The sequence below is a fragment of the Cardiocondyla obscurior genome, linkage group LG02 (genome assembly GCF_019399895.1).
Source record: "Cardiocondyla obscurior isolate alpha-2009 linkage group LG02, Cobs3.1, whole genome shotgun sequence".
Classification (NCBI taxonomy): Eukaryota; Metazoa; Arthropoda; class Insecta; order Hymenoptera; family Formicidae; genus Cardiocondyla; species Cardiocondyla obscurior.
The window spans coordinates 12,042,953-12,069,115 of NC_091865.1; the positions used below are offsets into that span (position 1 = coordinate 12,042,953).

A 26,163-nucleotide genomic window follows, 5' to 3' on the forward strand; every position below is an offset into this window, starting at 1 on the left:
CTAGAAACGCACCGTGTTTCCAAGACTACGAACGGACTTCCATGAAGCGACATGTCGCAACATTTGCGACCACTTTACATTTTTGGATTATTATAAATTTACGACGCCGCGTGATCATTATGTTAAATGTAATTTCAAGATTGCTCTAGATTGTTTTAGATTGCCCAGGAACAATATTTCCTAGTCCAATATTATATTTAATACGATTTAAATTTAGTTGAAGATTATTTTCTTTTACAAATATATATATTCAGTTTTAATACTGATTAAGTAAATATAAAAAAATCAATTATTTTAAATAACAATTAAAAATAATTATTATTATTATAAATATTACGAAGATATTAAGTTCAAGCTATAAACGTTTTATTAAAAAAAAAATAAAAATAAAAATGTCACACAAGTACGAGTAATGACCATGGTTTGAAACTTTTAATTAAGATTTAGGAACGCAATTAGAATAAAAAAAATAAAGGGAACGAGTTAAATCAAATGCACGTTTATTTCGGCTTCCGTAAATTGCACTAGCGAGTGGGGATGAATAGATAGAAACGGTATCGTTGCTCTTATAAGAGAAACGATCGGCTTAGAGAAACGTTTAGTCAAGGCTGGACTCTCTGTCATGCTCGGTGCGTCATATTTGCCAGTACAACATGATCGGGTTGGTATACTTTCCTTTTCGTTGTCTTTTTACCGCTTCGCGAAGGTGCAGTGACAAAAATGCCTGCGACAACATCACGACTTTTGCATAATGGCTCTTTTTTTCTTTTTTTTTTTCTTTTTCCCATTAAGACGAATGAGGTCTCTCTCTTTAAATAGCACAACCTGTTTAAAGTCGATGCAAATTTAATGTGTAAAACGAACTACCCGAAAGCATATTTGCATGAAAGATTGTCCTCGTATGCGAAAATCGAATACGATTTGCGATACGCGACTTTTATTATTAAACCTTGCACAATTCGTGATGTTCAAAGCAGTGTAAATCACAGCATAAACTATTTATATGATTCGTGAATACGTCGAGCGTAATTTTTTTTAACACGACTCACTCGAGTATCTTTACGGCACATTTGTCTGCCGAGTTATTATATTTCGCATGTAAATTAATATATGTTCGTTGGTGAAATAATATAACGTGCCACTTTTGCACTTGTGCCGTTTTCCACGTGTGTTTAATTTTCACTGTAACTGCCTCGTAAAAATAATTCGAAGACGTGCAAGAATTAGTGACTTTTTCTAAAGACATATGGCGAGTGTGTTAACAAGAATGATATTCCTTAGATACCGGATTAGCAATTGCGTAATCAAGCAGCGCGGCTAAATTACCGTATGTGGTAATCGGAAATACCGCCGTAATTACCCTCAAGTACTGTTCAATATCGTACATTTGTTTAACAATTCAATATTTTGTTAAACATTTGCGTTTTTCAGCCACCGTATAATACCATATTCCAGACGTTACGTTTACTATACGTACAATTATCACTGTTAACTACTTATCCAGTTTCTATTATAATTGCAAAAAACGGTTAACTAATGACAAGCAACAGATAAAGTCGTGACCGCGATACATATTTGGTCGAAGATATGGTGTCACGTGTTGTCACTAAAAATAAAGGCTTCGACGTGATCCTTAATTAACAAATGTTGGCGAATTTCTTTTTTATTTATTGCTTTTGTAATATATTTGCAATATAAAATTTCGGATAATTCTATATATCTAATGTAACGCGAGCACACAATGCAATTATAATGGATACTATTAAGACGTATATTTTCATCAAATTTCGTTAATACCTTGCGACAAAACCTGCTGTTACGTGTGATTTTATAAATTGTATTTTTTTTTAATATACACGGAAGTTTACGTCATTTGATGATAATATCTCGGGAAAATTATTAATTAATTTTAAAGTCATTTGTTTCATTTATGTTTGATTCTAGTTGATAAGATATAAAAAGAAAACTCTTTTCTCGCTTTATCTGTGTGAATGACACTTCCCGCATAAATATCTTCGAATTACATCTTGATTGTTCGTTTATTAAAGAGCTTGCAGATACGATAGACTGATAACACGCGGGGCAAATAAATATTTACTAATTAGTAAAGGTGTTTGCGGCTGAATAATTAATCGGTTTTAAAAATATCTTTCTTGCTTTTTTTTTTTTTTTTTTTTTTTTTTTCTAGTTTTAGAGCTGTATTTCGTACCTTATCTCGAATCTGACAGGGATACAGGTACATCTTGTAATAGCTTGCTAAGTTGCTAAGTTGCTAAGTCTGCACAGAGGCATGAATGTATTGGATGATGTATACACGCATTGCGCAATCCCAGCGAATTGCATAGTAAATGTCTTCTGCGTGTGTAAATCTGCGATTACGCGATGATAGCTGACCGACCACGTTGTCGAATCAACGTCGGCAATAAAGATGACAGGCGCGATCTTGCGATATCTTTCGAATGCAGTACGTATATCTGCGTTTAATTATATAAAGTATAAGCTCTTAAATCGGAAATCTTATCGCGCAATCATAAACGCTGATTGCAATTTTACTTACAAAGGAAATTACATTTCTGCCTAATTGGGATGACTGATCACATTTTGCACCGTAATACTTTTAATTTGTGCGCGAGATCGTCTTTGAGTTTGACGATTTAATTTGAACGATTATTTAGACGGACTTGAGAGATTATTTGTTTATTCGACGTTTGTTTAAGGCGAGATAAAAAAGAAGTGACACAACTTTACACTCTAATTGTATTTCGCAGTGTCATAATTGCGTTTTACGCTCGCATACCTTTGCAACAGGTGTAAATGCGGTCATGGTAAATCAGTGGAGCGAAGAGCGACCATGAGATCGTAATAAGCAGCAGATGCACACTAATCACCAGGCTTTTATGTTATAATTTCTGTGCGGCTTCTGTCAATCATACATATACAATTCTCCACGTGCATTGTAATTACTGGCTTTCTATTGAAAAAAAGTACATATTGTAATAACTCGATTTATTCAAACTTTTCGATTAATTTCTCGTTACACGGCCGGTTTTTAATTTATATATTGTACAATCAATGCGGCGGAAAATAGAAGTTTCTTTGTGCATTAAATGTAGATTTTGAATAAAAATATCACACGTGAAATATCATGCGAATTAAACTCGCAATAAAAAAAAAAAAAAAAAAAAAAAGATTATGCATATATTTTCCATGATATTTAATAACGAATTTTTAATGTTTTCGGAGCAAATATTGCTCGATTAACGGGTCAGTTCAGACTGAATCGTAATAAGACAAATTCTAAAAATTATTAATATTTATTTCTACGTATTTTATAGAGTGCGAAAAAAACTGGTTGTATTGGGTGTAGCGGCGATCATACTTATTACCGTTTTCGTGGTAATAATTGTAGTCTTCACGGTCAATTCAGATGTTAAGTGCGATTCAAAGTTCGTTAGTTCTTCTAAACTGGGTCGGTACAAAAAGGTAATATTTATTAATCAAAGAGCATAAAAAAAAAAGAAAGCTGAATTTATGGAACGAAACTTTAATTACAACGTAATAGGGATACCAGCATTTTACTTGTACTTACATTGTAAAGCAAAAGCGCGTTCGCTAAACTATTCGTTTAATTAAAATGTAACGTTCCTTAAAAATAATGATTACTTTCAAGCTCGTAATATATCTTGCCCTATCAATAACAAAAAGATTAATAATCTAGAATTTTGCTTGATATCGAATAACAGTAAATAATAAAAATATCGATGTAATAAGTGTGTAACGTTTTGTAAAATATTAGTTTTTATTGGAATCGTTATTTCGTCGGCCCTTTTCATTTTTATTTTCTAACTATTAAATTATTCAACAGGGAGCCGTGACGACGAACGGGCAGGAATGTTCGGAAATTGGTAAAGATATATTATCGAGAAATGGATCGGCAGTGGACGCGGCGATAGCTGCACTCCTCTGCGAAGGTGTCGCGTCTCTGCACAGGTATTATCTTTTTGCTTTTCTTTTTTCATCATGAAATAATTACACGACTTATTCGCTACGAAATTCGTAAATGAAATATTTACTCCGTTCGATTTAAAGCATGGGACTCGGCGGTGGATTTTTAATGACGATATGGGACGCGAAGAACAAAAGGGCGGATTATCTGGATGCGAGGGAGGTCGCTCCTTCGGCCGCAACGGAGAACATGTTCGACGGCGATGCCGATTTGGCCATGTATGGTATGGATTGCTTTGCAGCAAAGTTTACTGTCGAACTCGCTTTAAAGTGATTGCCGCAGTTACTGCCGGACGTAAAACCATTAATGTTTAATAAATGCAAAATGCCGATGTAAACCGGGGGAGTCAACGTGTTGTTTCGAACAGGTGGACTGGCAGTTGCAGTGCCTGGCGAGCTCATGGGTTATTGGGAAGCTTATAATAAATACGGGAGATTACCATGGCACGAGTTATTCGAGCCTGCCATTAAGCTGTGCGAGAACGGATCGATCGTCAATGATTACCTCGCTAAGTATCTGACCGAGAAGGAGCCTATGATAAAGAACGAGAGCACTTTAGCTGAAATACTCATAAATCCCGTAACTAACAAAACGTGGACCGTAAGTACATTTGCGTTTCGCTCCCGAAATACCTCTTGTCGTTTTAAAAAATTCTTTCGTCGTCTGGCGAACATTTCGTCAAACTGCAGAACTTGAAATGTATCTGAACAGGAAAAATACTTGTAGGTGGGAGATCGAATAAAGAGGCCGAAGCTGGCGGAAACGTTGAGATTGATAGCTAAAGAGGGACACGAGGTATTTTACAACGGCAATATTACAGACAAGCTAGTCAACGAGATAACGAAGTTTCAAGGAATAATTACGAAGCGAGATTTTCAAGAATACAGGTATAAATTACGTTTTTCTATTTCGGAATTTTTAAATATTTCAGATGTTTGCGAAATGTGGAGCTATTTAAATACCAGACCGTAATGCGGACTAAAGGCAATTATAAATTATCTTTTTTTACGCAGCTAAAATTTTATGAGGAAGCATAAAAAAAAAAATAGAATGCCACCGGCCAGTGTGTAAAAAAAAAACGACGCTGTCGAGCATCTGTTTTAGCGATAACATTAATGGAAAAATTTTTTTTGATAATTTTTTTTTTAAATCAGGAAAGTAATACTAATGATCACAAAAACAAAATATATTGTTAAATATTAGCCAGACTGATGATCTAATTAATAATTCATTATCTGTAACCGGTTGATTTAAGGTTGATAAAAATATAAGTGCCGATTAGATATCGTTAATTTCGCAATGAGATTTAATAAAGTTCTTGTGACTATTTATAAAGCTACTTTTCTAATAGATTGTTATTTTTATAAAGTTATTTATAATTGTAGACTTAATGGCAATATGTTTAAAAGAACATGTTAAGTGATATGTACGTGTTACTTAATAACGTAATATTATTTTGCAGAGCCGTATGGAGAGAACCAGTCGCAGTGAAAATGGGAAACTTAACGATTTATAGTGCTCCGCCACCAGGCTCAGGTGCAATTTTATTGTTCGTGATGAACGTTCTTCGTCGTATGATGCCGATCAACGACGAAAACGTGATGTGGCAGCGCGTAGTAGAAACCTTCAAGTGGGCTTATGCGAGAAGGACAGAGCTGGGCGATCCTGATTTCGTCGATGGAATAGGTAAAACCGTAAACTTTTCACAATATAAGATTATTCTTTATATAATTATATATTTGATTCGTTAAAACTAATGCGTTAAAAATATCTTGACGTATCATGACAATAAATAAAAAATTACCGTTTGCGCTGACGTAATGTGCGTCACGATAATGAATTAATTAAAAAAAACGAGGAGACAGAGGTCCTCGTGTAATGAAGAAACCGCGAAAATAACCGCGATACGGTACGTTTTTGTCAGAAGCGTTACGTCAGATGTTTGCTATCAGCTAATTTGAGATACATCATCGCGTAAAGATGTCTGGCAAAACTTGTTAGTGCTGATTGACGTTCGTATAATAGCGACTCGCTCGAATACAATCGTCTCTTCCCGTTAATGAAGACGCGTCTAATGGAATGTAATTATTTCTTTGTAGACTCGCTGCTCGTCAATTTAACGTCCAACGATTACGCGGAAATGATAAAGGAGAGGATTAAGGATGACCAAACGAGTCAAGATCCGGAATATTACGGCGCCGTTCTCACGACAACTGAGGATTCTGGAACCGCGCACGTTTCCGTTCTCGCCCCGGATGGTTCCGCCGTTTCCGTTACATCGACCGTCAATCAGGTGTAAGAAAAGTCGCCAGATTTTAATTACGCATTCCAATCGAGCGTTCATACTGCGTAAAATCAACTGCGAGACCTCTTCTTTTTTTTTTTTTTTTTTTTTTTTTACTCGGGGCTCAACCTTTTATTGTAACTTTTGCCGTAATACTCCCGTCTTCTATCGACCCGTTACAAAACGAGAGGAAAGACCGATTGAATCGCTTTAGAAATACGTTCGATACGGTCGTTCTTGAAAGCGCGGGCTTATATCTATCCTTAAAAATGGAACAATTCAATGAACGCCGGTCCACCGTGAGATCTTACGTATCCCGCGCGGGAATTTTTCCGGCTATTGCAAATATCTTTATTTAACAGGCTCGGCGCGATGATACGTTCTGAGTCTACTGGAATAATATTTAACGATGAGATGGACGACTTCAGTTCGCCCAACATCACCAACGGCTTTGACCTGCCACCGTCACCAGCGAACTTTATTCGGCCCGGCAAGCGACCATTGAGTTCGATGTGCCCGACTATAGTGGTAAGCCATTTCACCGCGAACGTGACCGTCGACAAATTCGCCGGCAGCTCGGGGAATAACGTGCGGCAAAACAGCCATGCGTTCGGCGAGCAAAACAATCGAGCGTCTCAGTGAGCGTTGCGAAACGCGTCTAAATGAAATGGCTGCAATGAGTTTGCAATTAACCACCGTCAGATAACCATCGATTCCGGGAATCCGCTCGGCTCAATGATATAATTGCAATTCGCGACCGTAACACGAACGTCCGAGGCAATTTTCCATGCTACCGCTACGTGAAATCATGTCTGATTCTCTTCATGCACTTTCGACAGGTTAAATCCGGGTCTAGGAACCCGAATTTCAAAAGATCTCTCTCTCTTTTTTTTTTTCTTTTTTTTTTTTCTTCAACGATCTGAAAAAGGAACGCGCGAGGTATACGCAGCGAGTCCTGGGCGGTTAATTTAAGTTCGTTTGACTCAATTGCGCGATCTCTCTTAGGTTGATCACAAGGACAAAGTGAGATTAGTGATTGGTGCGGCTGGTGGTACAAAGATCACCACCGGCGTGGCGATTGGGATGCTTTTGAATCTCTGGTTTGGTTACGACATAAAGGAAGCGATTGATGCGCGCAGACTTCATCATCAAGTGAGTTTGAGCGATACAAGCATTTGTAGTTGAGAAAGTAATTTTTAAGTGCAAACTAAGTTTGCAATTTAATCGAATCAAATAATATTTGATATTGTATTTTTTTGAAAAATTACAGTTGCTGCCGATGAATATCCAAAACGAGAAACACTTTTGCCAAGACACCTTAGATTTCTTGAAAAAAATTGGGCACAATGTCACCTTGTACAGTGGAATTGGAAGCGCGATTACGGCTGTATCTAACGAAAATGGATTTATATTCGCGAACTCAGACTACCGCCGACAAGGAACAGTAGCAGGATTGTAAATTTTATTAGAATAAAGTAGAATCTACGTGAAAATAATTATACTGCATCCAAAAACGTACTTTTTATATTTAATAATTGAAAGGATAACACGTTTACACGTGAAGTTGTTGAAAAGTATAAAGATACTACTAATTTTTGAATTTAATATATTACTACATACTTGGCTGTAAATACTTAAAATTTGTAATAACGCGCGTTAATATTTATTTTCTTATAATTCATCGATTATCGCATCTCTGTACATACTCCATAATATTTTATACATGATTTAAATGTAATAGAATAATGAAAACTCTTATACCTTTGTGCTAGTATAAATTAAATTAATTTCTGGATATTATATATTTTATATTTTCCTATTGTTTAAATAACATACAACATACCCGTAACTGATAACGTAGAATTCTATTTGTGATAGCACAGGCAGCGCGGTATTAATTTTTATGTAATGTGAGAGAATTATGTGCATGTACAATTCTATATAAAATGTTATTTTTTGTTTAGTTTTATTTTAATATAGTTCTTTATCAATTTAAGTTAATTTAATGTAAGCCTAGTACAATTTACAAAACTATGTATATTTATTTTATATTTCTCAGTTAATGTATTTCTGTAATTAAAAATAATTGCGTAGCTAGCGAATAGTAGTATTATAATTAAAAATATTATTTTATAAATGATGTTTTTCAACGCGATCGCAGGTGTATAATTATTCTACTTTATACATATACGTAGCAGGCATTAAAAAAATTTTTTATTCACGAGATTGCAATTAATTGCAATCGATACAAATTTCTTAATATCAATCAAAAAGTTAATAATTTAATTTTTCTATATCTTTTTAAGCATAAAAAAAATAAGAAATTCACAGCCTTTTGTAACATCTCCAAATAAAGTCTAATTTTAAAATGAATTTCGTACGTCAATCCACGATTTAAATCGAAAGTCTTTAAGCGCTCTTCCTTCAAGGTTGCTGCTGCTGCTACAGTAATTAGTATTCCTTTTGGGTTTCTATTTTAACCAATGCACTCGTTGTACGACTCGAATACAGAATACGAAATTTCTTCCTTTAATACATGACCTTCGTTGATAACATCCGCAATAATATGTTCCTTCCGCATTTATATCAACCGGAAACATTTTAAAGATATCGACACTTTTATCGACTTTTTAATTACGTTATCATTTTTATGTGTTCGACAGATTACTGTAATCATTCTTTTTTTTTTTAATCAAAATTGTTTTATCAGAACGAAAGCTTGATTCTTTTAAAATTAAGCAAGTCACTATTTAAGATTAATGAAAAGTCAAACGCACATTTAATGCCATTTGATTAAAAGGGAGACAAAAGGTATTTACTGTCATGCGACAATGGTTTCGAAAAAAAGTTTCATAACTATTCTGACTCACACTGATCATTCTGTCAGTGTGAGAAGATAATTCGCAGTAGCACGTCAGTTAATGTCACTCTCATCTCGCAAAACATACGTACGTACGTACATATTATAAAAAACAGTATCGCGGATTACGGCAGTGCTTCATTCGATTGTGCGACGCGTAAAAGAGCATTTTTACTCTTTTGAAAGCTCTTCATTAATTACCAAACCGCATCCGGGGGAGGGGAGAGGGGGCTCGCATCTGCATATTCGACGTTAATATTTCTCGTGCAGTGTAATTTTCCAAGAACGAAGATATTATAAAGTCAATACACACTTTAGATATGATAATATTACAAGCATAAACCCGAGCGATTCTTGATCACGAGAAAAATCTTGTTTGTCATCAAGATAATTTTTCTTATATTGATATCTCACTTATAAAACATAAAAAACAGAAAGAAAAAAAAAGAAAAAAAAAAGGAGAAAAAATAAAAGAGAATACGGTTGCTATTGTTCAATTATTAAATGTAAAAAGAAACAAGATCACAAGATCGCTCGTGTGATTTCGTTGGTCTCTACTTTTCTAGCCGTGCCGAGTCCCGACGAGATACATTGCTCGATATGATGCTGACGCAGCAATAATTTTAAGAGTATATGGTTTACGAGAGTTAATCGAGATCTCCCGCTTGCCATTGAAAATAAGGACGCTCATCCAGCCGTAGAGAGAAAGAGAGAGAGAGAAAGAATGGGAGAGAGGAGACGAGAGAAACGAAGAAGGAATGGGACGAGATGGTGGACAGAGATTCTTAATTTCCGGTGCTTTGTTCTTGTGACCATGGTGGTCCGTTTCATTTCCGTTTCGTTGTGCCGAGGTAAACGAAACGAAGTCAGAAAAAAGGAGGAATCAAACATTATGAAGAGCGACTGCTGCGAGTTACAATCAAAGCGCGGAATTTCTGCGCTCACGATTGTCGAGCTAGTTATTGCATGTGCATATCTATTTTATTATTTTAGTTGGCCCGCTCTTTGAGTGTACTGTTATTTAAAATTCCCGAGGCTAAAAGCATTTTTAAGTTACGTACATTCGGTTTGGGTGCACTGATAAAAAGCGATAAGAAAGAGGGACATAAAATGTAATCTAAAGTAACAACAGATAAATCCGGAAGTAAGAAGTCTAAAAATTCTGATAAATAAAATTTTACATATTAAAAAAAAACGTTTATAGCCACGTGAAACACTTAAAACAATTTTTATAAGAAAATCTAGATACGTTACGTCTCTAGTTATACGTAACGTATAAAAAATTAAACGATACTCTTATTAACGTCAAAATTTAAATTCAGAAAAATTACAAAATGTTGCCAAGTAACTTATGTATGTGAAGATTAATGATTAATATTTGCTAACAAAATTTTGTTATTAACTCAACTTATAAATTTTCACGGTTCTCATTTTTTTTCCTCAATTCCATATAAGGTTTATTCTAGAATTATGTTTCTTTAGATTTAACCGCAAGTATATTTCTACGCAATTTTCTAATTAATATTGCATTAATTATCAAGTGATTCATTCATTTCAATTACAAACTGGCCTTCCTCATAGACAATCTAGGAAATATATACACTTTTTTTTTTAATTAACATGCAAGTGCTATTTTATGCTGCCTTCGATACTTTGTTCTGTTACTCCCCTTCCTTTTGCCGAAGTATACGTAGCAGGACTTGACGAATAGCCTGCGGTTAGGCATCTGTGACCGCATTCGAGCTACAGTCGTCAGTCTAGAGCTGGAGTTGGGTCTGATCGGACCCAAGCACTCTGACAAGGTATCTTGAACCAAAAGGAGAAAAGCACTTTCACCGGGATGCTGAGGGAAACGGCTCTCGTTTTCGCGGCACTCGTTGTGTACGCAAGTGCCACACAAGTTAATCATTGCGACACCGGTACGTAAAATATAATCATGTAAAACTAAGCAGAAACATTTGGAAAATATTAGCCAGTTGAAAGGCAGTTTTTAACAAATCACATTCGAAGCGCAGACTGTTTCGATAATCAAGAAAATAATTTTTCTTCTTAACTTTAGTTTTTTTTTTTCTTTTTCAAATATATTGCATGCTGTATATTGTTAAACGTATTCGACTTTTTTCTGTATTACCGAATATTTGTCGATGTAAAAATATTAACCGTGATTTTGTGACAAAACGTAGAACTTTTTCCAGCCATCGGGCAGTAAGATCAACGTAAATTAGAAGTCTCGGCGCCGAGTGAAAACTACGTCGGAGTTTATTTCTCGTGCTCATGGTTAAACCTATTAGTATTCTCGTAATTTTACCACTGCACGACGCGCATAATTGGTACTAATTATTGGAGATACAATGTGTGCGAACGAGACAATGAAGTGTAACATATCGTTATTAATACCTACATAATTACTTATGAGAAACATAATCGACACGCGGTGAAAGTGACGAGCGGAATACTAACTTGAACGTTAATTTACGGTCGACATGCTTCACCGTTAGAATTTCAATATTGTATTAGAACCCGTACGGCGATTATGGTACCATAAATATTTTGAGTCGCGTACGTTTTCGAGTCTCTTAGTCGAAGTATGCACCGAAGCGAAACCGCGAATAGCAGTAGAAAATAATATATTCACGAATTAATTTATAAACACCGTCGGAGTTCCAACTGTATCTTTTAAAAAATGTTAATTCGAAGATATCGAGAAAGTGATAATAAATACAACGTTTTATATTATAATTTATTTCGCTCTGATAAAACGTCTGTTGTAATGCATGTTCGTTTGGCAAAGTATATTTTTATCAAATAATATCTTCAGCGGAAACAATTCTTTTTATATAGAAAAAAAAAAAACTGTTTATTACGTTTTATTTGAATTTTTACGTCGCAATAGTCGGGCGAATAAATGTACGATAAAAAAAGTTACATTCGCAGGAAGATTTATCAGTAAGTACTTACGAAAGTTGCGTGAGAAAAAATTAAAATAACTATCGTACTTGTGCGAGAGTATTTGATTTATGTTTGTTTTATTGTTTTGGACATTTTGCTAACCTGTGCGATGTAAAACCGGTTTTATTTAGTAATGACCGTGTTCTAACAATAACCTTCGGTCGCGGATAATGAAAAGCAAACGTATCATTACTCTTTCTTGTTTTTTTTTTTTTTTTTTTTACGACGCTCTTTTCAAGCAAAAAAACTTTAAATAAAAAAATTAGCGCGATAATCGTACGATACGCTCGTTTTCCATGAACCAGTCGTTACTTTCTCTCAGTTCACGTTCTCAGACGCTGTAGTGACATTGAAGTTTTGTTGAAGATCAAATATTTCAAGGTAATCAACTGCTCGTCGCGAGTCACGATACTTTTTGTCGTCGTTTATTCCGTCTTTTTTTTTTTTTTTCTTTTACTACTCAAACGTGCGCACTCTTCAAAAAGATGCGCGTGGAATATTACGCCGGTATTAAATTACACGCTGCCTTTTGTGAATGAAATAATCATACGGTCAGTGGGTTTTTGATTTATATAATCGAGTGATTCAGAGTGAGCTGCGTGGAAAGTTAGCCTACCGAGCATGATTCTTATGATACGTTTGTAATTTGCTGTTTATGATTTACGATTGCAGGAATTCCGTTCGAGGATGCCACGCAGATCCGAATATCCGGCTGCGATCAACCCGAATGTCAGTTGAAACAGGGAACGAACGCTACCATAGAGATAAAGCTGGTGCCAAGCAGAACTATTGAGACCCTAACTAACGAAGTTTACGGGATTCTTTTTAACGTGCCTCTGCCTTTCGTAGGAGTCGACAGCACAGATGCTTGCGACGACATTTACAATCCCGACGGCAGCAAAGCCAGTTGCCCTTTAAAGGAAAACACCGAATACATATACAGAAACAGTTTTCCTATACTGTCGTTTTATCCCAGGGTAATGTTACCACGCTATTCGAGAGTTCGAGAAATGTGCATTTGTAATTGCACGTTTGTCAATGAATACATTTTTTATAAAGTATTGTAACTCAAGTCGTTAAGATACTCTCGAGAATAATTTTACAATGACACTCGGTTTTTCTTTTTTCTTTTTTTTAATTTATTAATTTAATTTTTTTATTACCACGCACTTAGCTTCTTTTGCAACTATGCAATTTTAACTTGACCCAATAAATGTTTATTAAAATTTTGTTTACAGGTTTCATTGGTCGTACGTTACGCATTGCGAGAAGGCACTGAGAGACTCATATGTTTCGAAGTAGGAGCGAAGATTACGAAATAAACTGCTCCGCGTTGCTGACTTTGACGTATTACAATTAAAAGTCAGTAGTGTGTGTAGTTTATATAGCTTCGAAATTATGTAATTGGCCGATATCATGTAGTATTGCATCGCATGCGAATAATCTCCTCGATATAAAGTATGCCATCATATTGTGATATACGTGAGCGCAAAACATTTTAATAATAAAATAACGTTTGAACATTTTAACTAATGTGACATTTTATTTTCACCTATTTTATCCATGTTTCCTAATTGTGCTCCAATTAAATAATTTTGTTTCAGGTAAAATTATATTATTATAAAATTATATTACGCTAGAAACGAACGCGAGCATCATAAAACTCATTTAAGTTCACTGAATATATTTAATACTAGAAGAAACCATGCGCGCGTTATTTTTTAAGAGACCCCAATTACAAACTGCGAAAAAAAAAAAATAAAAATCATGCGACTTACCAATCTGCATGAGCTTTAACGGAGTCGTAGAGTTCTGCCGGTGACTGTAACATAAAATAAAACATATTAATTTAGACATGTTAGTATTTAAATTAATTTAAAGGTAAAGCTTTATTTTTATAAAGATTTTCTTAACCAAAAAAATTTATATTTACCTAAAAGTTGCTTCGCCGATGCATGATGCAGGCCTTTCCCGGGCCTGCTCCTCCTCTCAGCACTGGCCACTTTAACGGGGATGTCAGGCTGGTGCTCCTTCGACAAAAGTCTTCCTCTGGATTTTCATCTGAAACAAAAACGTTATATTTTATTAGCAAAATGATGAAAATTAAACGTGCTGCGTTGATGCATACCCATTATTGTGCTGTTACCGTCGCAACGGTAGATCGAAGAGTATTCACGGGCATATAATGAAACCCCATAGGAGTCGAGGCGAGGAATTTACACATATGAATATTAAAAATTGTCAAAAAAAAAAAGAAAAAAAAAAGAGGGAAAAAAGGCAACTTGCAAATGAAGCATATAACCTGACAGAGAGTGATTCTCCGGAATATGTGTGTACACAGCCTTTGTGAAAATCCCACTAAAAACGACCAAGAAAAATTGAACGAACCGTCTCTGTGAAGCAGCCAAGTTTACAAGGCTAAGAGAGATTTATGAGACATTACGGAGAAATTAATAAGCAGCACTGGCGATCGGAGCGCAGACTTCCGTAAACGGACGTGCCACGCACAGCTAATTTTTTTTACTTTTTTAAAGATGTATTTGCATTAATTATTACTGTTTGTCGCCTTATGGAAATCGTACAAAGCGTCGAGTAAAGTTCATCTTGCATCGCCTCGGGTATAATTTTTCAAGATATTTTCAACACATCTACAAGTGCATTTGTCTAAATATTCGCGTACCAGCGGCGCTTCGTCAACAAGACATTGTTATAATCTCGAGAGGTCGTTAAAAATTCTAATTCGTCAGACTTTCAATCGCGACTTCACGCCTGGTATCTTTGCCATAAAATCTACTCGCGATACGTTCGAAAGACGCGTGCAGAGCGATGCGAGGGGTCACGCAAATTTTGTGTCTCAAAATTTTACGTCCGCGATCGACGACAGATTCACATCAGCGAGGTGTTAATTATAGGTGCGCTTATAACCGTGTTTCATGCGCAAGGTAAAATATTAAATTAATTGCCGACAATTAAATGACAATATATTAAATAATATTATGCATTAATAAATGATTAATCCCGCGCTGGTGCGCGAATTTTCAGCATACCGCACGGCTACTTCTGTTCCCGTGAAATCATTCTTCGAATTTAAAACGATCGCGTAGTGCCGCGGTTGCGGCAAGTATAGTTTGCTCGTCGCTCACCGATGCAGCGGCGACGCCACCAACTGACCGACGCGCTACCATATTGTCTCTTCGCCGTTCCTCCTTGTGGCCCGCGGATCGTCTCGCAACGGATCCCAAAGGTAAGTGCGAATATATCGGGTAGGCGGCCGTTAATTGCCTTTCATCGAACAGCCGTCGTTTACGCGCGATCTCGCGGTTAATTACGACTCATTGCGACTTATGCCGGCCGACCGATCGCCCGGATCGAGCTAAATTTCCGCCTTCCGTCTAGACGTTCGTTCGTCGATCATTCCAGCGCGCCGTTCGCGATGTGCGGCGATCAACGCGCGGGCACATTTTCGGTTTACGACACCGGCTTCGCGGTTTATTGCACGCGGCCGCTCGTTTCCGCGTGAAATTCACTCGTCACGTTTTTGTAGCTATAGCTTATTAGCCGCGCGCGTGATATAATCGAAGCGGCCGTTCCATTATATATCGCGTGCCCATAGCCGCGCTTCGTGCACGCCAGGTAAAATATTAAATTGATTGGCGACAATTAAATGACAATATATTAAATAATATTGCACGCTAATAAATAATTAATCTCGCGTTAATGCGCTACATTTCAGAATGCCGCGCGACTATTTCTGTTCACGTACGGGCCGTACGAGCGTTCTCTAAATGCGAAGCGATTAATTACGAAGAGCAGCGGATGTCGTGAGTCTGATTCGCTCATCATTCGTTAATGTAGCGGCGGGGCCACTAATTAGCATCCGCGACGCCGCTCGTCGCTGGACTCGCAACCATCTTGTATTCCGGATAATTGCTTACGCACCCCGCGGATCGTCTCAAGACGGCTCTCGTAGGTAAGTACAAAAATTTCCTATCGGCGGCGGTCGAGCATCGTTTGTCGAACAGTCGTCATTTATCTGTGATCTTGTGGTTAATTGCAGCTCATTGTGACTCACGCCGGTCAACCGTTCGGATTGAGCTGGATTCCCGCTGGCCGACCCGTCGTTCGACGATCGTTCCAGTACGACGTTAGCGAGGTGCGACAATCAACGGGCGGCACTTTCGGGTTTACGACGCACGCGGTTCACTGCACGCGGATGCTAGTTTCTGCTTGAAATCCACCCGTCACGTCTTTCCAGCTCGCTTATTAGCCTCGCGCCTGTAATATGCTCGAGGCGGCCGTTCCGGTGTCAGCCGTGTTGTGCATTCATTCATTCGCATCGTTGCCGTTTCATCGTGGGATCTACAGCTACTAATTAAACGGAGATCATCCAGGTCGAAGGTAAATCATAATAGCATTTTTGTCATTAATTTATTCACTTTTTTTTTTCAGGGCTATTCAGATGATCTGCAACTTGTATTACCAATTTAAAATTAAAATTATCTTCAAAATTTATAATTTGGACCGCACTTTTTATGTTAATTTGATTTATGATTTCCAAAATTTTGTTTTAACATGTGTTATTTTAAATTCCATCCTTTTAATCTTGTTTTATATTTTATTAAATTTATTATTACACAGTTATAGAGTCTAATTTTGTTACATTATTTTAAAATAATTTTGATATAAGTAAAAGATCCATTTTTATAACGCATATAAAATTACAGATATGTAGGAAGTTATTTTAAATTTTAACTTAAATTGTGGACTTCAGATATAGTCGAATATAAAAAGGCAACAATATTATCTGATTTTGTGCGATTGCAGGTGGAGAGAATCGAGATGCGGCGGTGAAGGACTGAGCGGGAGTAACAGAAGCTGACCCCGAAGGACTTGAAGGAGAGAATGAGACGAGAGAGGGAATAAGAGACAGCACCAGCGCAGCGGCCGGTGAGTAAATTTATTTATAATACCTACGTAATTATTAATTGATTGCTTCAAGTGATTACGCTTTTATAAACGCCGTAATTAAATAACGGGCCGAGAAAGAGAATTGATCTTTTATTCATTCGTTATTTCATGAAATTTGCAGAATACGCGGCGACACCACGGCAATCGTGTCTCCTTCACCGTTATTGAACAGCGTGACAATTTTTCATTTTTCTCGTATTCTCTAGTTCACTGACCCTTTGTTCCTTCACCCTTCCCCCTTTTTCTGGCAAATCAAAGGGTGATAATTAATAATTTGCACGAGAAATGTTGCGCGTAATCAAGTTATTCGTGGAGCCGGATATTTCTGCGTTCCGTTATCAATTATTAAAGTACAAAAAGTAAATGTAGACTGATATAAATTTGCTGAATTATTTCCTGTTTGCATACTATTCGTTTTAAATATTAATCAGTGTACTCGCGCCGCGGCTGTAATTAATTACAAATAATACATCTGCCCGCATGCGCACGTATTCGAGATTGAAAGGCGCGAATGCGATTTACAATCAATTATTCGACATTTATATAAAATAGTGAATGAACTATTCGATTTAAATTAATTAATGTATATTAGCATTATAGCAGCTCGCTCGGCCCGGTATCTAATTTACGTTGCACAATTAATTTTACGATCACAAGTTAATTTATACACGGCGGCTTCAATTGTCAAATGGTGTATAACAATATGGCAGTGTGCCTATTTTGCGCGTGTATGGGTTACCGGCGAGGCACTTTAACGTTTAATATTCAATAATTCCTTAATTGGATCAGGAACAGATGCGTTAATGAACCGGACCCACTAACGATTCCATTTTATTCGAGCTGTTTTATATAATTATAAAGGATTTTACTAAATAATGGATTATTAAACGCGGAAGTGTTTCTCTTTACACTCATTGCTGCTTCAATTGTAGTAGTACGTGCCACAGTTTAGCGTGGCTCCGGCTCGATTTTTGCTTCCCAGCGTTTTACTCGCATTTTTATTCACGTATCGCGTTCTGTTTAGAGCCGGGGCCATTATTGTATACCGTGTATTTCGGTGCTTTTAAAGCACACTCATTCGACAAACTTTTCAACGCTTTATACCGCATTATAACGTCTGACTTTCCATTGAGATTATATGTCAGTTGGGTCTAACAGCTCGTGGGGCTGTGCACTGAGAAGTAGATATGACGTTTGTCGCGACGAAGGCGGTTAGCGTATGTGACGTGCGTCGATCCTTATACAAAACCCATAGTTAATATACCGCGAAGCGCCGGTCAAAAACCATTTTTTTCGTGGTGTTTTCGTAAAAAGACAGGATTAAGATTCTATTCTCAAAGTGAAGATCGAACGGGTGGTTTTAGCGTAGGGGGTTCCAACTTTTTGAAACAGAAAACCATTCCGAGGGTCGAGTCCGTGTTGCGAAGAGCTAATTGTCGCTCGCAAAATTTCGCCGTTTATTTTCGCGTGAACATAGTCGTTTCACGTGCGTGTCTCGTTCGGGACCTGCCGATCGCCGCGGCGTTTAACAAGCTCGCGCGATCTTTAGCGTCATAACATAGTAACCATGGCGTATTATATTATTTTCCGCGAAATATCGTTCCCGTGGCGGGTCGTATCGAGTGGTCTACCGTGTTCTACGATGCGATCGACGCGAACACGAGACGATAAACTGCTCGCGGCGGTATTCGTGCCTCCCTCGACGTCACGAAATCTCATGCCCCGCGGTAATTAAATGTGATTTATGCAAAAATAACGGAAATATAAATTGCGCGCAAGAGCGACGTAGAGCCGAATCGTTTACCGTGGATTTTACGAACTTTTGGTGTACAATTTTGGTAGTATATACCTTAAGACTATTAAACCTCTTTTTTTTTTTTTTATATAATTTAGGGGCTGAAGAAAAATATAAACGCGTTTGTCATTTCATATTACACCGTTAACGTTCCTGTCAAAATTTATCGTCGCCGTATGAGCCGGCCGATCAAATTGGCGAACTATAAAAGGCGCATAAAAAGAGGTGTCGATGGAGGGACGTGCGCGCGAAAAACGTGAAAACGAAGGTTGACACGAGTAAACGAGTTAACGAGCTCCGGACGAAACCGTCGTCCGCAAAGTACCTGCCATTTTTCGTCCTCGGAGGGACCCCCTCTACATATTTGCACACCATTCGCGGCACACGTACGTGCACACGCACGTATGCGCGTGTGCGCGAGGAGAACAAGCCCGCGCGACTCCGACGCGAGATGACCGGGCTACCCTCCTCTGGGAGATAGCTTTCAGAGGACACGCGAGGCATTACCGCCTTTCGGGAGCTTTCGAGATGACCGTGATCCGTGACACCGGTAGGGGAGCATCTGCTTCCTCATCCGCCTCTTTCGCCCCGAGGTCTCTCGCCCTATCTCGATCTGTCCCTCTATCTTTCTCCTCCCCCGCCGCCCCGGCTGTGCCGTCGACTTCTAGTCCTCTTAAACCACTATAAACCGTCTTCGACACCGAACCGAAAAGCAAGCACTCGTGCACGGACGAGCGAGTACGCGCAAGCACCTTAACCCGACTATCAAGAGCCACCTTCGTGCCGAGCGGAATGACTCTCGGCTCCTCCCAGATTTAACGTTCAACGGGAAAATTGGCCGCTGCCTTGCGAATCGATTTAAATCATTATTTCAACGTCCGCGTGTACTCGAGACCACCCCCGTCCTGAGATCTCTCTGAGATCGATACCACGCACGGATCGCGAATGTCTGAGAGTCTCGCGAGATATTTCGGATTCTACGATCGTTTATCAACCGGTTATTATTACAACGTTACAAGCGCGAATACTGTTTGCTGCGGTTAAATATGCAATATATCAGTTTAATATGTTATTGATTCTCTTGGCAAATTCAACGCAAATATTTGCGACAAGAAAATATCGCAAACTGAATCAAAACCTTAAACGCGAAGGCAACGCCATATTAACTGTTATTCGATCAATTTATTTTTATTCAGAACAAGCAGTACCGGTTGAAATAATTATTCGAGCAATATCTCGAATAAATAGGACCTTAAATGCACCGGAGATAAACTGAGAATATTGAAGAAGTAAAGCAGGAATAAAAAAGAAGAAATATCGATAAAGTTTAGTTTTAACCGTCGCGTACGTCAAAACGTAATATCTTTCAATTAACGGTACTCCGAGAATGTGATTATGGCATCGCGATAGTCCTAGAATAAAGAATTTAACGAGTCTCGTTTTTAATTCAGGGTTATTTTAACGTCGGTACTTTTTTATTTTTTATTTTTGAATAATCTTTCCGCCGATCTAACGCGCTCGCTGCTTACGGCATAATTAGTCGGAACTCAATATCAGAATTATGTGATTTGTGGCGCCGCGCATTTATATGGGGTGGCATTTCGCAAAATATATCGCGCGCGTATCGGCACGCTCGCTTTTGACCTTTTGTATCGCGGCGGCGGTAACGTATGTATGCACGTTGCATTCCACGGGTGCAGAAGTTTCGAGTAATATGCAAATATTACGGCGCGGCTAATTACATGGGTATCGTAACAGTTTCAGCGACCCGCCTAATTTACGCTGGCCGTTATTTTACAACTATAATTTAAACCATTTATTTTTGCCCGGCGCCGCTTCGCACGATAAATAAGCAGGTGCGCCCGCCGCGGGTTTTTCTAGTTTACTTTTATCTTTAATCGCGCGTGCACTCGCGCGGCCGCGGGAAATCATTACGTCGGCGTGTATCTCTCCTTCGCGCTCAATAGTACATATTCCCTGAGATACCGAAGCCGGGGTATCTCTCCCCTTTACCCCGGGGCGGGGGAGATGCAGGTTCACCGCGTTACGCAAGCACGCCCAATTGCTACCGGGCGCAAATTCACATTAATAGTAATTATTTGTGTATTAAATTTACCGCCCCACCCTCTCCCCCGTACGAGTGAACGCGTCTCAGAACTCGGGCTAGAATTTAAGAGCGCGTTTCGCGTCCTCCGATCGGAGCGTTTAATGTCGATCGCAATCAACGAGTGGTTAATTATCGAACGCTTGCGCACGCGAGCGAGCGCAACGGACTTATTACCTCGTCTCATTTCTCGTTGGAATAAAATATCCGTCGACGGGGCTCCCAGCCGTACCCCCGGGTCATCGTTTATCGATGCTATCGGGCCACTTTGCGCTCGCATATCGTTCCATTTCGCGGGGGAAGGGGGGAGGACGGAGGGTGGCCGGCACGACGGGGTGTCGAGGAGCACGCGTGTGCATCCCGTTCGCCCGTACCCTCCGCCCTCACCGGCGACGTGCATTATTCGAGTACGCGCACCCTTAGATATAGAAACAGACATCCCTTTCTGCCCTAGTATCCTCCCTGGTGGTGGCGGTGGTGGTGCACGAGTCCGAAAACCCCTTTCGTCGCGCCCTGCGCTCTTCCTCCACCTCCACCGCCACCTCCTCGGGAGGCTTTGCAGGCTGCGCGTCCGTCGCGGCGCCGTTTGCTCGTCTTTTCCGTCAGTGTGCCGTCCGCCGTCGGTCGAGAATCACGTGTGGCGTGTTGCGTTACGTCGCGAGGGGTGGCCGTCGCGCGTATCTTCGTGCCGCTCGCGGACAGTCCGGGCGATCACCCCCGCGGGGAGGGATCACCGTCGACAGCACCGGAAATCGCACGACCGCGACGTTTTCACGGTGACGTCCAACCGCGACACGTGCGGGACTCGGTCGAAATTTCGATTCCGCTATTCGCACATGCCAGACGCCGGACGTAAGAGGAGTAGCAAGGCGGAAGAAGCAGCAATTTACACTTTCTCATCCTCTCTCTGCGTTAAATTGAGTTCGTCGCGACGGACCGCGGTTGATCGACGAGCAAGCGAACTCGTTTCCCTAATGTGCCCGTAACCATTCGACGTATGTGCGAGCGGCGAGATGATTCATCGCGAAGAGAATGAAAATTGTTGTAGGATTCTCTGGCATGGTGTTACTTGCCCCGGACGATTTTCGGCCGATAAAAGAAACCTACGATGACTGCGTGATAGGATCCATCGGTTTCTTCAGCCCTCCCTCGAATCGATTCCAGGTGGTTCGCAATTATTGCTGCCCCAACGTGATTGCAGGCCTTTGCGTCCCCTAGGTCGTTACTTGGACCGATTCCAGGAAAACCCCGAAATCTGTGGCCCAACGTGATCGAACATCTCCGTAGTCCTTCGGTTTTTATACATATCGCTGTACATATAGTTTGACAAATTCGTGTCTAGCCCGGCGAGGCAGAATCGTCGCGCGCGAGCGTTTTCAGTCTCGTAAAAATTAGTTGGTAACGTTTAAATCAATCGTCCTCGACTCGTCGAAACGATAAGCGGCCGCGAAAATCGCCCGGCGCTGTTCTAATCGTGTCTGCGGCGATCGGACGTAAGATTGTGTCGATTTTGTAATTGGCCCGAATGGATAAGATCGGTCGGCAGCCGATCGTTACTGCGAGAAGACAGTGTCGTGTCCCGCGATGCAAATGAAAGTAAAACTCCGTGTAAGCGCGATAGTATCACGATGGACAATTTAGCACTATAAATCCGGAGACGGTTTCGTACGAAATCACGCGCACGTCGGCCGAACCTCGGTACCTCGTAAGATCAAATTTTCCCTCCTTTTCCCCGGTGAAATCGGTGGAGAACGTTCTCCAGGCTCCTCGTTCCCTCGGCAACGACGTGGTGAACCGCTCCCCGGAATCATATTATAACCGTTGGGAATCTCCGGTACCACGATGAACATTTTGGGTTATCGGCGGTGGCGGCGTCTGGCTAGAGCGGGAGTGCAAGAGATTTTCCACCGTCTCAGAAATTACCACGTCGCGCTTTAATAACGGACCAATAACGGAAGAGCGGGAATCGAGGGGTAAAAGACGGGCTAAGAAGAGAGAGAGAAAAAAAAAAAAAAAAGGGAAACGGTGCGCGGCTAGAGAATGTGCTTTAATTAATCTTTAATTAAAGACGAAAAACAGGGAATATCGGAGGTGCCGAAAGCGCTATATTGCCGGTAGATTGGCGACCGCAGGGATTTCGACAGGAGCAACGGGGAATGCGCCGGTGGATGGTTACCTCAAGTGAATCGAAAGAAAACATCCGTCGTCGGTCGGCCGCGTGTACGTTCCTCCGCTGCGTGTGTTCACGGTAAAAGTATCGAGAAACGCGCGAGTGTAACGGGGTTCGCGGCTAACGTTAACGGTGATCGTCGCGCAAATCGCTTCTTATGACTCCCGCTCGGACGAGAAGGGGATGGTGGTGGTCGAGCTGATGATCGTAAGTGCCCGCGAGTGATTCGATGACTCTTGGAATGATGACTTAACGTGGGTGGCACGACGCGAACACAGTCGGCTCGTGGACGAGTTGACCGCAGATCGCTTGTGCTGGACCGGCCGCCGAAGGGGAGAGCGCGTATTACCGCGCGACGTCGTCACGTCGTAATCTTTTTCGTCACGAAAATTTTCACGGATTAACGAGAGAACATGTGGAGTGTAGTGCTATTATTTATCGGACTAATGAAGGCTGTCTCGTACGTTGCTGGAAGCGGTGACATCGATCCAGGTACGTCGGTGTCGCGTGCGTCTTGCGACCCGCAGGTTATATTTTTTTTTTTCTTTCTTTCTTTTTTTTTTTTTTCTCGACGAACTCAACAACAAGATCACGACCGCGCGACCATTACTGGCGTTACATCTCTTGCACTCTTCTCCATCGTTACCTGTCACCTGCTTCGTGCAGCGAACTTTACTCGTGCCGCGAATTTCGCTCACACGACGGATGTGAGATGTAAAATATTAACGCAATAAATTGTCCCGATTTTACATCGATCGGTTAATATTTAACTTGGGATGCGGTAGCCGATGCAAAATTGACGGCTGAATCCGGAAAAATCGTTTTCGATTTATTCGAGCGTTTCGCTAATATTCGTTACGTACCGTTGATTGAAAACGCAATGGTTTTATTAATTGTATTTGAAACAATGTTTAGAAAAAAAAAAAAAATTAAAAAAAAAGAATAGAAACATGCTTTCATATATTTGCATTTTTACGAGCCGCCTGTTCTTTGCTCGTTTCTATAAAGTACTAGCTGGGAGCGCTTCTCCACATGCCGCGCATTCGTCCCGTTTGCCAGAAAATATCAGACAGAGCCGAACTTTATACCGATACATCGGTAGACTCCAATTTTATTTTTGTCTGACTCCCATGATAGAGAATGTCGCAACGAGAACCAGAGAGGCAAAATATATTTTTGTCAGAACCAATGAAAAACAAGCGCGCAATCGGTTTCCAGCATCGATCCCTATTTGGTTTTTCTTGGGGGGGTTTTTTTTTTTTCCCCCTCCGCTGAACAGAATCGTTAATTTCGACCAGCCAGAATCAGAATCCAATCTTCCCTTTCTTTTTTAAATAATTAAAAAAAAAAAGAAGTTTGATTAATTTGTGCATTTACACTCGCAGAAGCACATTTATTGAAGCCGTAAAATAGCTCGCAATTATGAGCTTTGAAAATAATTGCGTACGATATAAAAGTAATAACTTTTAAATCTGATAATCTCATAAAAGTATTCGCGATTGAAAATAGTTTTGGCGTATTAACATTTGTTTTTAACGGTTTTTACAATTTTATGGCTTTACAGCGGAGTGGTCAAAGTTAATTCACATTTCGCTCGAGGAAATTAATCCATTGTGTAAGTACGAAATCATAAAATAACATCGCGCGCATAACATCGAAATTACAAAATTGAATACTGCCATGCGGGGCCGCGGTGTAGAATTTATGATGCCGCCGCGATTCATACGCGCGGTAGACATTTCTGCAAATCCATAGTGAATGATTACGGGCGGAATAAGAAGCTACCGAGAGATATCCGCGGGTCTTTGTCGGCCGATGTTGCGGCGGGATATCACTTTGTTGATACAGAATATTGCGGGGGAACGTATCAAGAACTTACGTCGGTTAAATTCGTTGCGCCATTTCTTTGTACGTCTTCTCTCGTTCCGTTGAGCGTCCAATTATTTTTATGAAACCTTTAGGCAGTTACGCTCGCGGTCGGATGACATAAGTAACGTAGCGGAAACCTCTGACCTTATTATATCGCTCGTGTTCCAACCTTCCTCGGACACACAGATACAATCGCGATTCGTCGCCGCGGCGGTAAGGGAAGCGGAATGTTAAATGCCGTGCAGAAATTATATGGTCACGCGTACGTGTCGCGAGCTTCTTTCTCTGCTTCTTTAATTTTAGATCTCGAAGACTGTTAAAAAATTTTTTAGCGACGTATATCCCGGCAGGTGTTCGTACGGCGGAGACCCGAGGTCGCCGTTGAGATATTTTTTTAACGGGACATAATTAATTTTATGAATGGATTTAATTAACGACTTTCCAACATCGTGCACTTGACGTTGTTTGATGAGTAACGTTCGATATTTTTTTTTTTTTCTCTTTTCTTTTTTTATAATTGTTGACCAGTTAATTGTAGCCTGCTTTTCTTTCAACTAGCTCAATGACGTCTGCTCGCTTAACTATAAACTGTCGGCGCTCTACGTCGCTGCAAACTAGTTCAAACTATCTCAAAGTCATTGCATAGCATAGCGCATGGCTTGCATTTTTCACGAGTGCTACTTATACTTGGCGCCACCAGTGTAAAGGTACGAACGCGCGGAAACTTAATCAAATTACGCGAATACGTAGGATTTCTTTGATTTATTCCGATATTGATTCTGCTCATTCGAACGTGGGCGCAAAAATCAGCGATACCGTTAACGGCGTGAGGATTCCGCGCAAAAAGCGCCGTCTAGAATTTTGTCTTTGATCGGGATTTGCGATCGCGCGACTCGCGCCCGCGTCGACTCGCGTCGTTATCGCAATATTAAGTCAAGTCACGCGAAATTAATTTCCCATCTAGAGCGGAATGTATATTTTAAGAAGGAAATAAAAAAAGGAGGGAAGGGGGAGAAATTAAATAATATTTCATTCACGACTCGTGGCAGGGACGAAGGAATTTTTTAATAACGACGCGCCGGGCAATTTACATTGAAATCTGCTTACTTCGCATTTTTTCTCTACGAGCTCACTTCTATCGCTAGTACGTTATTCGTA

The 26,163-nt window shown here is 39.9% G+C and overlaps 3 protein-coding genes and 1 long non-coding RNA gene across 5 annotated transcripts in view; 3 read left to right on the forward strand and 1 right to left on the reverse strand.

Moving 5' to 3' along the window:
- Positions 1-512: 512 nt before the first annotated feature.
- On the forward strand, positions 513-10,651 carry LOC139109461 (glutathione hydrolase 1 proenzyme). 2 transcript variants are annotated; one of them, XM_070668555.1, is made up of 11 exons: positions 515-661; positions 3,336-3,483; positions 3,866-3,990; positions 4,090-4,229; positions 4,374-4,606; positions 4,733-4,893; positions 5,469-5,692; positions 6,106-6,301; positions 6,653-6,818; positions 7,296-7,442; positions 7,561-8,392. In XM_070668555.1, the coding sequence occupies exons 1-11, from the start codon at positions 654-656 to the stop codon at positions 7,747-7,749; spliced, it is 1,737 nt and encodes a 578-aa protein (XP_070524656.1). In that variant the 5' UTR covers positions 515-653; the 3' UTR covers positions 7,750-8,392. The 2 variants fall into 2 exon arrangements, with proteins under 2 accessions (XP_070524663.1, XP_070524656.1); XM_070668562.1 differs by lacking the exons at positions 7,296-7,442; positions 7,561-8,392 and adding an exon at positions 9,717-10,651 and having other exon boundaries at positions 513-661.
- A 214-nt stretch (positions 10,652-10,865) lies between these two features.
- Positions 10,866-13,628, forward strand: Npc2b (Niemann-Pick type C-2b). Its single transcript, XM_070668567.1, has 3 exons — positions 10,866-11,069; positions 12,772-13,076; positions 13,338-13,628. The coding sequence occupies exons 1-3, from the start codon at positions 10,991-10,993 to the stop codon at positions 13,419-13,421; spliced, it is 468 nt and encodes a 155-aa protein (XP_070524668.1). The 5' UTR covers positions 10,866-10,990; the 3' UTR covers positions 13,422-13,628.
- A 96-nt stretch (positions 13,629-13,724) lies between these two features.
- LOC139109485 (uncharacterized) lies at positions 13,725-14,633 on the reverse strand. Its single transcript, XR_011546838.1, has 3 exons — positions 14,228-14,633; positions 14,033-14,160; positions 13,725-13,921 (listed from the first exon to the last, which is right to left on the reverse strand). It is a non-coding gene; the product is annotated as an uncharacterized lncRNA (long non-coding RNA).
- Positions 14,634-22,996: 8,363 nt separating this feature from the next.
- LOC139113103 (kin of IRRE-like protein 1) overlaps positions 22,997-26,163 on the forward strand; it is a 314,721-nt gene continuing 311,554 nt past the window's right edge. Inside the window, exon 1 of the mRNA XM_070674020.1 lies at positions 22,997-23,628. Within this exon, the coding sequence (XP_070530121.1) occupies positions 23,550-23,628 (79 nt within the window). The 5' untranslated portion in view covers positions 22,997-23,549. The remainder of the gene's footprint in view (positions 23,629-26,163) is intronic.